A 13,002-nucleotide genomic window follows, 5' to 3' on the forward strand; every position below is an offset into this window, starting at 1 on the left:
CTCACACACTCAGCCATTATGAAACTAGGAGATACAGGATGTTTACTTCAAAATAAAGGCACCAAAACTCTGCTTCATTAAATTAGAGTAACCACAGCCACAAAAATTAGACATTTCTGACATTGTGTCTGAAAACAGGAAGTAAAACTCTTTAAATACATTTTCTTTATACACATATTAATGTGTGTGATTGTTCGTGTGTGTGCTGCTGCCCCACTGAGAGACAATACAGTTAATGAAGATAAATAATGTACACATTATTGCACAATGTGTGCAATAAATTTGTAACATACTTAAATTGTAATTACAGCAGATATGTTGTTATTGCCAGGGTATGTAATTATTACAGATTTCATCGCCCGTGTTACTTTGGTAGAAGATGCTCATAACATATTGAATTATTAGAAGAAATTTGAGCCACACTGTCCTGGGTGACATGTTCATTCAGAAACAGCTGCACGGATCAATAACAGCGATCACTGTCACAGTCTCTGGAGAGAAGTTCCTGTAAAGGTGGAAACACACACAATACCTGTCAGTCATGTTAGACATTCATTCACTGCTGTTTTGGTCTTGTCATGGGATTTATACAGAAATACTGAAAATACAGAACATTGCTTTAATAATTATTTATTTATTTTAACAGTCAAATTATATTTTTTTTTGTAAATTTTTTTTTTCAATTTAATTTCACGCCTTTCACCGCTATGTTAATCCTTAATATTATAATTCGGTATTGATTTATGATAAATTACCCTGTAAAAATAAAAGTCAGCCCAGAGCCTCCACGACTGCTGACCGGAGCTTTTATTCTGAAATCTCTCCCCGGAAGTGTCCGTGTTTATCCGGTGTACCTTGACGGTGGTGGACCGTAGCGACAGACGGGCTGTAACGTTAACGCTGGACGGTTCCTCCCTGCGGCAGCTGAACTTGCTAAAAGGTTTATTTACCGTGTAACTTACCGGAGCAGTTTTACCGCCAACATGTCGCACACCGTCATCACCACCACGACGACCACCAGGACGACCGGCGACGGCTTCAGCCTCAACACGGGCTACACCCGCACCATCCCGGGACTGCTCAAGATCGGACAGATGGTGAGAGTCGGTCCGCCTGAAACATGTCGGGTTAACCCGGAGCTCACCCGGAGTTTACCCGGGATGTCAGAGTTTAACACCGGGTCGGTTCACACCGAGGTACCGGGACATGTTAACCGACAGACCCGTTAGCTTCACCGTGAACCGGGAGTTTCTAAAAGTGGTAAATAATTGAAAATGCACGGAGGTGTGGTTCTGCTGCTCATGTTAACTCTGTGTTCAGATAGATTACTATTACTACGTGATTATTATTATTATTGATTGTCGATTTATCTGACGATTAATTTCCTGGTTAGTCATTTGTTTAATTAAATATAGAGAAGAAAACATGGAGCATTATCCAGCAGTGTTTCCCATTAACCCGAGGTAACGTCTTCAAATTCTGATTAATGTCTGTTAATTAAAATTAAGATTTTATTTCCAGCCAACACGTCAGAGCCCAAAGATATTTCAGTTATTGTCATATATAATAATGGAAATCAGTAAACCCTCATGTTTGAGAAGCTGGCAGCAGAGTTCTGGTTTTTATGCTTAAAAATGTCTGAAATTTAAATTAAAATGATCAAATTTTACATTTACATTTACTGATTTATCAGAGGTTTTTGTTTGTATTTACATCAGCCTCAGCGCAGGAGGAGACCCTGGTGTAAGTTTAATACCAAGAGAAGAGGCTGTAGAAACAACACTGGTCTAAAACACTTTATGTCCCAAAACGTTGAACTGTCCCTTTAACAAGCTGAACCGGTGTCACATGGTTTGGGTCGTATCAGCAGCATGGGACTGAACATGTCTCCCATCAGAGTTTACAGGTTTAGATTTTACCCCCGTCTCTGATCTACGCCTCTAGTTTTATTCTACTTTATTCTTTTTTTTCTTCTTGTCAACGAACCTCATGTTGAGACTCAGACATCACTGACTGTCTCCTGCTCATAGGGGCTGTGATATATTGATGGTTATTACATAGATCTGGTTCGTCTGAGCTCCACTGTTTCCATTAGAGCTGCACAATAAATAGAAATATGATCTATATCACAATATGGCCGAGTGCAATATCCAAACCACAGGAGCTGCAAGTCTAAAAGGTAAAATGTGTCACACTGTCAGCGCCATCAGTGTCATGGTGCTACAGAGACGCCGCGGCCTACAGATCATATTCTCCAGACGTAAAGGAACATGATTGATTGGTGCAAGACCAACAGAAATCACATCATCATTATTTCTATATTTTTTCAGTGAAATTCACTCAATAGTTTTCAGAAACCACCATCAACACAAACCGTCCTGCCGCTCCAAACACTCACTACAGCACCTAATGTGGATTCATCCGCTGCTGAAAATAGTCCCCAACAAATGCACTGTTTTGTGGGTTTATTTTTAACTCACTGAAACTACAGTGAGCTCCTGTTTCAGGAAGTTACTGCTCCTGTTTTAAAAATGAAATTGTATTTTAGTGATGAGTCTGTAGAGATTCACATCTTCAGTATGAACCAATGAGCTCCGAGCTGAGAGCGAAGGCAGGACGAACACACTGATCCTTTAAACCACAGCTACAATTTCTGATAACAGCTGCTCGGTGTCTCTGGTCTTTTTGTTTTTTTTTCCCAGCTGGCTTTGCTCATCGCCTTCCTGTGCGTTCGCTGTGTTCGGGGTTGGCCCAGCTGGGCGGCTTTCCAGTACTTTGAGGTTGTGGCGCTGTGGTTCCTCATCGCCTTCCTCATCTTCTTCCTCATGCACCTGTTTAGGCTGCAGGCGAAGATGCCGTGCATCAACTGGCCGCTGACGGTGAGCGGGAAAACAGCCTCGTGTTTCCGTGTGTGTGTGTGTGTGTGAGTGTGTGTGTGTGTGTGTGTGTGTGTGTTCATTCATGTTCTCACTTCTGCATTTCACTGAACTTCTGAACCACTGATGTTTGATCCTCAGTGTTAGACAACAGGAAGTTGAAGTTGTGTTAAATGTGTGATGCTGAGGACCAGAGGAGGTGAAGTGATGACTGTGAAGGTTTTAGGATGATCTTGTCTGCAGAAACAAAAAGAGAAACGTTAAACGACAGTCAGTCACGTCTGAGGTGATGCGTCCATGTATCCGACCCATCAATGATGAAGGCAGGTTTATTTCCACAGCAGCATTCAGACACAGCGCACAGAGCTTTACAGAGGCTGTGAAGTACATCAGTTAGATGACATAAAAGTAACATTTACACACAATAAAAACACATTTAAAAAAAATAAAAATGAAAATATTTAAATACATAAGATCAGGTAGGAAACGTAGGACACCTTTTTAAAAGTCGTGATGAAAGAAGCAAAGGCACTAGATGTTGCGTATGTGGTTTATGATGTTTTTAAGGCCTGATCTTAACGAGCTGACGGTTGTTGTGATGAAGCTTCAGCTGTGACATGAATCTTGTTTCTGCTGTTTCAGGAGTTTTTTCATTACTCCGTCGGGACCGTCCTCATCCTCATCGCCTCCATCGTGGCCGCGGTGAATAACGGAGGAGTTTCTGCCCTGGTGGCCGCAACGGTACGTAAACACGCAGACGCTGGGATACCTGGGTAAATCACAACTCTCCTTACAGCCTGATGAGTGTGTGGAGTCTTTGTGAAGGTGAATCGTCTGTTTAACATCATGTACAGTTCTTCATTCAGCAACACTCATTCATTTCATGACATTATGTATGAACTGATCCGAGTGGACAAACAATAATGTAAAAGAACTGGTCTTATTTCTGTGGGGTGGATGTGCAGTTATTACTATGTTATTACATCAGCACTCTGTAGTTATTACATCATTATTCACGGAGCGCTAGTACCACACCCATCTTTGAACTCTTTTGATCTCTTTTGAACACCCATAGTTTCTGGATCTAACGTGGTTCGCTCTTGTGAACAATATGAAACTGTTGTTGTTTGTATTTTCATTGTGGTATTTGTTGAAGTCCCTGCTGTTTGAAATGAGGCAGTCATGCCTCAGTAAACAAGCAGAAACACCTGGCACGTGTGGAGTGAAAACAGCTGATTTACAGGTTTTATGCACCTGGTTTCCTTTGCGTCCAGCTTCTGGTCTGAGAAATGTAATTTCGTATTTATTCTTTTATAAAATGTTATTTGGACGTTGCTGCAGACTTCAGGTAGTGTTGAAGTTAATCTGACACTTTTTAAATGTAACTTAAAAACTTTGAAACACAATCACACGAGTAAAAAGGAAACTGTGTTTTCAACATTAAAACAGACTCTGGTGTGTCTGTTTTCAGGTGTTTGGGTTCATAGCGACTTTCCTGATGGCCGTTAGTTTGTGGACGTCTTACAGTGTGACCTGTGGCCCTCATCAGACCGGTACGTCGTCACCTCCTCCTCGGTGCAGCTGTTCACAGCATCACATTCATGTTTTCACTAAATTAACCTGCAAGAATAAACGTCAAACTAATGTTGTTATTATAAAAGTGTCATGAAGACTTGGTGAAGTGTCGCAGAATCAGCAGCTGATCCAACAGAACAATGGAGACAAGAAACGAGAAAAATCAGAGCTGTGACAATGAGTCAGTCAATCAATAACATCTGCATCTATTTTGATAATCGATTAACCGTTTCATTTTTCAAGCAAACATTACAAATATTCAGGTTTGAGCTTCTCAGACCTGAAGATGTCTGGAGTCTGTTCTACAGCACGGTCACAGTCCTGCCGCTGACACTGAGGAATGCTACGAAGCTAACGATGCTAATCAGCCGTTAAAGAGGAACTGACAGATTATCAAGATATTTTTACCACTGAACCAACTGTGTGTTTCATAAAAGAGACTTCCAGTGATGGTCGGACATGTGACTCAGATCCACATGACAGAAATTATTGATACTGTACTGAGAGTCTGACTCCCTCTCTGTCTCCTCCCTCCTTTGCTCCTTCCCTCCCTCCCTCCCTCCCTCCCTCCAGGTGCATCAGTGTAAAGAAGCGACCCGTCTTGTAGGAACCCGGTGGCTGTGTGTGCAGTTTGCTGTGTCCTGGTCAATTTTCTGCCTAGCAACCACCGGGATAATAACCTGATTGGATTATAACTCATACTGCAGAGGTAACAGAAGTGCTGATCCAGGACCAGCTGTCGTTTGCAACAATCTGAAACGTAACCATCATCACCCGATCGTCATGGTAACACCCCGAGGACAGTAGTGTCATTATTACTCAGAACACATTTTTATTCCTCATTGAATCTTATCAAACCTCTGAAGCCACAGTTCCATGTTAAAGGTGCTCAGTGTCACATTGAACCATCGATTGTATCAGTCACACATTTGGTAGAATCAGTATCAGTCGGCTGGTATTGTTCTCACAACTACATTTCCCATCATTCCTGCTGCTCCTCGTCCTCACTTTCCCGCCTGAAAAGCGTAGACAGGTTTAGAAATGTTTTTTTCTTTCCATGAGCTTTTCTCATTCTTCCGCCGTCAGCGATCAAAAGTGTAAAGAAGCTTTTTAGAAAAGTTTAAGCTGCGTTAGCTTTAAAAGAACAGCGCCCCCTTCCTGTCGTGTGCCATAAAGCAATGCAGACGATTTCCCTCCAAAGTCTCACGGGTCTGAGCGCAGCCACAGTGTCTCTGTGTCGCCGCTTCGTCGCATCTCCTCAGTGGTTTACAGTATCTTGCTTGATTTGCTCGATTCGTTTTAAAAGTTCATTTATTCCAACTTTTTTATTCTATTTTGAAAATTCCTCAAGCTTAGTAAAAGCAGTCTGGACGACAGACGTGTGACGCCCTTTTTTACAATCACATCAACTGATGCACAGTATAGCCCTGTTAGCCTGCTATGCTAATTTTGCTAGCACACTCAAATATTTATAAAGTCTCATTTTACATACTTCCAAACTCAAAAGTACCTGATGGTTCATGGTCAAAAAGGGGAGTGGCCCTCAACGGTCTCCATCTTGGCTACATAGCAGAAAGGGAGGGGCCACCAACGTATTTTCAAACTTGTGGATGGGGTGGCTGAGGACGGAGGACACGTGGTTGGCGGCACGACTTCGCATGAAACACGGTGCACACACAGGAAAGTAAAACTTAATTTTTCAGTCACGTGAGCAAAGATGGCGACGGAAAGTTTTGTGAGCGACAATCGTGGTCACGTGTTTTGATTGTCATTCCCGGTGTGTACGCAGCGGCAGTGTTTGATTTGAGACTTCACTGTCGAGATTCACGTATTACACATGTGGGTGTACTGAATACACAGAGTACTACATGTGAGTGTACTAATGGAAGTATGTGAATTGGGACTCGTCATCACTCTGGTGTGCTAACAAACATTAACAAGCTAATATTTTACAGAAAATAGCTTGCATGCTAATGACTTTGTTAGCATGCTAAAACATTACTCAGGGGCTAATACTTACGTGTGCTAAAGAACAACAGCATGCTAAAGATTTATGTGAATTCAAACAATGAAAAAGAAAACATTAGCATGCTAACAATGCAAACACAAAAACCAAGAAAAAGAAAAACTTTGTTTGGTGATAATCTATATTTTTCTTATTGTCAACACACTTCATGTGCAGAACAAAACTAACAGTGAGTGGATCAAATGTGCCCCAAATACTGTGGATTAATCCGCCACTGAAAATAGTCCCCAACAAATGCACTATTAAGTAGGTTTGCCAAAAACGACCGTGCCCAGCTGTTTTCAGAACCTGCTGACCCTTTTTTAAATAATTAAAAGCTATATATTTTTGATTATTTTTTTATGTCTTTAACCAATGGGCTTGGACCTGAGAGCCACAGACAAGAGAAGGGAAGTCAGAGAGTGAGAGACGGACTAACACACTGTTGGGTCGAGTCTGCACATGACTCTTGTTGATGATATCAAAAATCTAGACTGATGCCAGAGACATCCTTCAAACCGTGATTTCACTGCTGTGTTAAAAACAAAGAATGTGCCATTAGTTTGAGATATGAACCTTTACTGAACGAACTAAAGCTTGCTCTCTCTGGGTGGGGCAGGAAGCAGCACATTAACTCCGCGGTTAGAGTTCAGAGAACAAATCAATTAGCTGTCTGCTTCAGCCATTAGCTCAGTATCAGAGGAGCTGCCTTTATTACACTTTCACTACGATCTACGGTCCGTGCGATTGTCCTTGGTGCTTTTAAAAACAACTATTAATCATTTGAATTTAAAGTCAATCTCAGAAAGAAAGCACATGCCAAACAGAGACAGTTCCATGTGAAGAGAAAACAGGATCAGGATTTCTACGGAGTCTGACGGGGGTCAAATCATGGAGACAAGTACTGATGTGGAAATTAGTTTGCACACGTTCATGAACTTAACTCACACATAACAAAATGTGCATGGATTCATAAAGAATATGTGTAAAATAATTACAATTACGGACAATAATGAATAGCGAAAAACGTACACGTGAATTTATAAAGTTTACAGATTAATATGTGCGTATGGATTGATGAAATGTCTGAGCCGATCAGACACATTTAAACGGATTGGGATTAATAACGTGAACACAGATCAACAAAACAAAGAGAAGGATTAATAAAAATATGTTTGATAAAACGTATGATTAGTAAAACGTACAGACAGATAATAAAAGGTAAAAGGTAACATTAATAAAAATGCATGATTAATATAATGTACACGGATCAATTAATCTACACACAGATTAATTAAAGGTATGAACGTATAATCAACCATATGCATGAAGAGATAATAAAATGTACAGACGTTAATAATTAACTACACATGGATTTATTCAACATACGTAAAAAGGATGAACTAAAACATCCATATGGATCAATAAATTGTATGTACAGATAAAACAATGCATGGATTAATCAGGTGGCTTTCAAAATAAAAGTTGAAAGTATAATTGAAAATGTTTAAAAGTTAAAAAAGCATTTAACTGTCAGCAGCTAATGAATGCACAGACTAATAACGGGTCAGAGGAATAGTGAAATACTATAAATATCTGGTGTGTTGCACTTCATAAAAACAAGTCACAGCATGTTTGCTTTTGTACAATTCTCTGACTGTTGAAGCACAAATGTGTCTGAAAATACCTCTCCTGGCCTTTACTGCATGTTGTAGTACTTTCACTATTCGTCTGACTGTGATTTTTAACCTGTGCTTCCAGTTAGTGAAAGATAGAATAACAAATTATATATAACCCTTGAATCTATTTAATCCACCTAGACCATTATTCAGATTCCTACTTTCACTTCATTAATATGTGCAACTTATTTTCCACATCACATGACCCCCGGCTCCGTAGTTTTCTGACCAATCAGTGGATCTGGGCTGTTAAACAGAATCTACTGAATAATACACCGATGCTTTGGTGCAGTGGATTAAAACCAAGTTGTTTTTAGTTCTACAAACATTTCTGATTGACCCAACATTTAGTTGAAGTGAAAGTTGTTACTGCTGCAAACTTGAAAGGTCACATCAACTATTAGCCATGTTAAATTAGCTTGTTTAAGCTAAATAAGATATATAAGCGTGTTTTTACTGCAAAACCCTTTTCTCACTTGTCTGAGCACAAATTGCTGTAAAACAACTTTGTGTAAGTACAAAAAATAAAACAAAAGTCATTTAATTAATCATTATCTAATCATTTATTAACTGATAAAGAAAAGGGACCAAGATTATGAATCTGACATTTGTTGCCACCTTTCAGTACTTAACAGTTATCAATACTCTGCTACGGACACTTAAAAGTAGCTAGTCAGCTAATGTTTACTCCTCAAAGTTCATCAGCTAGCAAAGCTTAGCTTATCACCAACAGTGATCTTTTGTTTGGGGAATGACATAAAACAACTTTATATCATGGCAGAACACTTTGTTGTTAAGTATTTCTGCTAATATTAGCTCTAGCTAACAGGTTTACGTTAGCATGTCTTGCTTGACCTAAGTTAAAAATTGCTATGCTAACCTAGCAACACAATCTTTGGTGTAAAACAACTTTGAATTACTGAATTATCCTTTTTACTTTAGGAGTTTTCTAATTCAGTTTAGCATTAGCTAATACGCTAATTCAATATTCCATTCCATATTGGCCTTATTGTTATTATCAAGGTGATCTTACCTGTTAGCTAGGATAACTCTTTCATTTAATCACTTTAAACTGAATTAACCTTTATGTTGCTGACTAGCTGTAAGTATTAGCTTCACTCTCGTCCTGTGGCAGAAGGTGGAGGAAAGATTTCACTGAAAGCCATTTAACATGTATTTAACATGTTTCAGCCATTGGAGTTCAGCAGTCAGCTAACCTACGGGAAAAAAGCAGATTTAGATTTAATCAACTGATTGTTTGTAGAACTAAAAGTCATATCCACAGCTGTTTTCCTCTGGCTGCTGGAGCGGGCGTTCTCTGTGATTTTAGTGTGAAACTCTCCTGCCGTTTCCTGTTTCCAAACTCTTGATGATGTGAAACTGAAGTGTGCTTTCAGTCAGAGACGTTCATCCTCAGATTACTGCCTTACTGTCGATCAGATGCCAAAAATCTCAGTGCGATGCTTCAGATTTTCACTGAATGTGTCCTTACATTTCCTCTGGAGCAGCACAGAATACACAACGAAGGATTTCTGTCTAATTGGATTAAAATTGAATGTTTCACTTTGACTGTGACATTTACTGGACAAATTCTAATGGATTTAAATACAGATTATTGTCTGTTGTCTTCTGGTGCTTCGCTTGAAGCCTCTACACACTGTGTGATGAGAGTCCAACTGCTTCACTCAGATTATACAACCTGAATCAAGTGGCATCAGATTGTGCCATGAATGTCTCATGAATAGTAGTGGTACGATTACAGCTGAAGTGATTGGTTAATTAATCGTAATTTTGGATTATTTGTCAAATACAAGAAGCTACTTGAACGCATCACAAGGCTGTTTCATATTTTAATGGTGATGTAATGGACAAAACAATTAAGAAAAAGCATCAGCAGATTAATCAATAATGAAAGTAATCTGTCATTGCACCTCCTGGAAACTGATGTGTATAGGTTAATTTTCAAAATAAAAGACAGAAATACTGTCTCTTTTTTCTAAAATCAAGATTTGAACAAATAAAAAAAATAATTCACTTTGTTCAAATGGATTTGACACAGATCACATGACCTGACCCTGAACTACTCCGCTATCTGTTAATTACTGTGATTTTACAACATTAATAATCATATTTATCTTTTCACAAATTCTCCATCTTTGATGTTGAATCCAAAATAATTCCTCACATTGTTTTTCACGCAGTTTAGTCACATGATCGTGAACGCACATTAATGACGAGAACAGCCGCATCAGTAGACGCAGATGACCCGGTGTGACTGACGTCCTGATCCTGTCTCAGCAGCAGAGACAGTGACGTCCTCACAGCGTCAAACTGGAGCCTGAAGCTGGAGGACGTGTCTGTCGGGTTGAAGATTTGAACCTGCGACAGACTCACACAGTGTGTAGGTGTTCACAGTGTCACGCCCTGAGAGGCAGCAACTGTTTTTGACCAAGTCAAACTGCTGCTTTTCACTTTGACACGATTTACGTTTGTTTAACGGCCAGATGTTGAAATGGGTGTTTGCTGCTTCACCGTTTGATTTTGGGTCCTGACCAGTTTGAAGCTTTATTTCCTGATACCACGTCAGCTGACCGCACCTGATGTCATCGAACATCCGGAGCTAACGCACTCGTCACTTCTTGCTCATCACTGGACAGAACAACGTCGATCTTTAGAGGTTGAGTTCGCATGCTCTGATGTGTTTCCAGGTTTTGTATTTCTATCGTTGAACTTTTGATAAACCAAGTGTTTCCATCACTATCTGCCCAGTTTACAGTTTTGGTATTGAACTTGGATATTTTTCATTGGTCCATCCCTTTTGTTTTGACTCTGGAGCTGGTTTTTATTCTGAATGTGTCCATCAGAGACAGCTGGTGTCCGTCCACTGTCCTCTGATCAGACGTTCTCTCCGGCTCCGGCCCAGAATCCACTCTGTTTACATTATTTATTTTGGCATGTTTGTATTCTCTGATGCTTAATGATGCTAATCTCACTGATGCACAGTGACCTGATGGAGAGTCGTGTGTCCACCGGGAGAAACGGGATGCTGGTGAACGGTCTGTCGTTTGGTGGCTTTAAGAACTGATCCAGGATCAGGACCAGCCCACAGTGTGTTCTGGACCTGATCTGGTAATAAAAGGTGATGTGCTCTGTAGTTAAAGATAATGATGATGATAACTTTATTTATGGAGCACCTTTTAATACAAAGACACAAAGTGATTTACAGTAAAAACAATTAAAGTAATAAAATCCAGCTGGATTTCTTTCTTGATTTGTATCGACTGTGGAGACGAAGAGACTTTCCTCCTCAGAGAGAATCATGTTTTTGAAAAATTGCTCAGCAGATTTCGTCCTCGTCACAGATCTTAGGACCTGAGCAGTCGTGGTCCTGTGAGGTGTGTGTTCAGGATTCACTTCTCAGTCCTTTACACAGCACCGGCCCGGTGGACTCACACACTCTGATCGTTTCTTTAGATTTTCCTCCAAAGTGCCTTAATGTTGTGTTGAAGTACTGATCGGTCCTTGAGCCGCTGTCAGTCAGCTGATGGAGCCGGTTTAAAGATGGCGGCGTGTGTTGAGGTTGGTGCTGCTGGAGAGATGAAGTGGTTTTATTCTACTGAAGAAGAGAAGATGTCCACACTGTTAAACGTCACATCACAAAGAGCTCACATGACTTGTGTTGTTTTCTACTTTTTTTTAAAAGTGTGTTTAAACTAAAGTTGTGATTTGTTGCATGTTATAAATTAAAGGCTCATGTCACCGTTTCTGTCTCTCGCTAATTTCAGAACCAGAATAACACACACAGGACAAAACCATAGAAGAAGAAATATTAACCACAAACATCAAATCTAAAGAAATGAAACTATCAATCTATTATGAAGTTATTGTTATTGTAGTGTTTGATCACTGTTGCTCATGTTTTACAGGCAGCGTTCAGGAGCGTTTGGTAGAGTTTTAAACACCTTGTGTGTGACAGTCTGTGAGAGTGAGTGAGAGTGTGTGTGAGTGAGTGAATGAGAGAGAGAGAGAGACCCTGTAGCTCTTCACCTGTCGTCCTGACCTGGACAGGTTGTTGAGGGATGTGTCACTGTGCTGCAGTTGCGACACACACAGATTCATCCTGGTCTGTGTGAGTGTACCTGAAGTAAACCAGCAGCTTCACTTGCAGGAGCAGCTTGTTTTCACCTGGAGATTTACTCCAACCAGTGACACCTTTTCTCTTTGTAGTTTTTATGAACTTTAGATGAGTTTAAACCCATTTCCTCTAATTTCCCATCAGTGCTCTCTTCTCTGAATCTGTGCCCCTGTCTGACCCCTGTTCAGTTTCCAGCCCCACCCCTGATGTGGAGTCATGAAGTGAGTTATAGACTGAATGATGGAGCAGAAACATTGAATACGTCAGTCAGTAATGAAAGGATGTTGAGACTGTTTGTCCACAGCTGAGGCTCCGACACACCCTTCAGTCTGAACTCAGCAGGAAACACTCAGTGCAGTGTGTGTGTGTGTTAAGTGTTTGTTTGGCTGATGGTGGGAGGATATGATGGAATATATGAGTCACGGCTCTGTCTCTGGAGGCCGCTACATTTCCTGGACTCAGCAGCAGCTGATGGTCTGCTGCTCCCACATTCGCCAACATGAGATTTTATTATAATGTTGATAAGAACTGAGTGTGTCACTGTTCACAATCACACCACCTCCTGAAGAGCCTGAGACAACCTCTGAGAGTTGATCTGAGATTAAAGCTCCTCCAGTGTAAAGGTCTGTGTCCATGTGTAGTGTGATTATAGATCAGGTCTAGCTTCTATATTAATACTGTGAAAGTATCAAAGCCTCAGTCCACAGAGAAATGCTCACAGCCTGTATTCAG

At 40.4% G+C, this 13,002-nt stretch overlaps 1 protein-coding gene across 1 annotated transcript; it reads left to right on the forward strand.

The window, feature by feature from the left end:
- Positions 1-860: 860 nt before the first annotated feature.
- cmtm7 (CKLF-like MARVEL transmembrane domain containing 7) lies at positions 861-11,899 on the forward strand. The gene is made up of 5 exons (XM_023396524.2): positions 861-1,097; positions 2,703-2,879; positions 3,519-3,617; positions 4,348-4,429; positions 5,025-11,899. Exons 1-5 carry the CDS (start codon positions 984-986, stop codon positions 5,036-5,038), a joined length of 486 nt encoding a protein of 161 aa, XP_023252292.1. The 5' UTR covers positions 861-983; the 3' UTR covers positions 5,039-11,899.
- Positions 11,900-13,002: the final 1,103 nt, after the last annotated feature.

The sequence above is a fragment of the Seriola lalandi genome, unplaced genomic scaffold (genome assembly GCF_002814215.2).
Source record: "Seriola lalandi dorsalis isolate HSWRI2012SDOR001 ecotype SW California unplaced genomic scaffold, Sedor1 jcf7180002054978, whole genome shotgun sequence".
In the NCBI taxonomy this organism is placed as follows: domain Eukaryota; kingdom Metazoa; phylum Chordata; class Actinopteri; order Carangiformes; family Carangidae; genus Seriola; species Seriola lalandi.

Coding starts and splice junctions, on each gene's coding strand:
- cmtm7 (XM_023396524.2), top strand. CDS start 984: ATGTCGCACACCGTCATCACCACCACGACGACCACCAGGACGACCGGC. Junction 1,098..2,702: donor TGCTCAAGATCGGACAGATG/GTGAGAGTCGGT, acceptor TTTTTTTCCCAG/CTGGCTTTGCTCATCGCCTT. Junction 2,880..3,518: donor GCATCAACTGGCCGCTGACG/GTGAGCGGGAAA, acceptor CTGCTGTTTCAG/GAGTTTTTTCATTACTCCGT.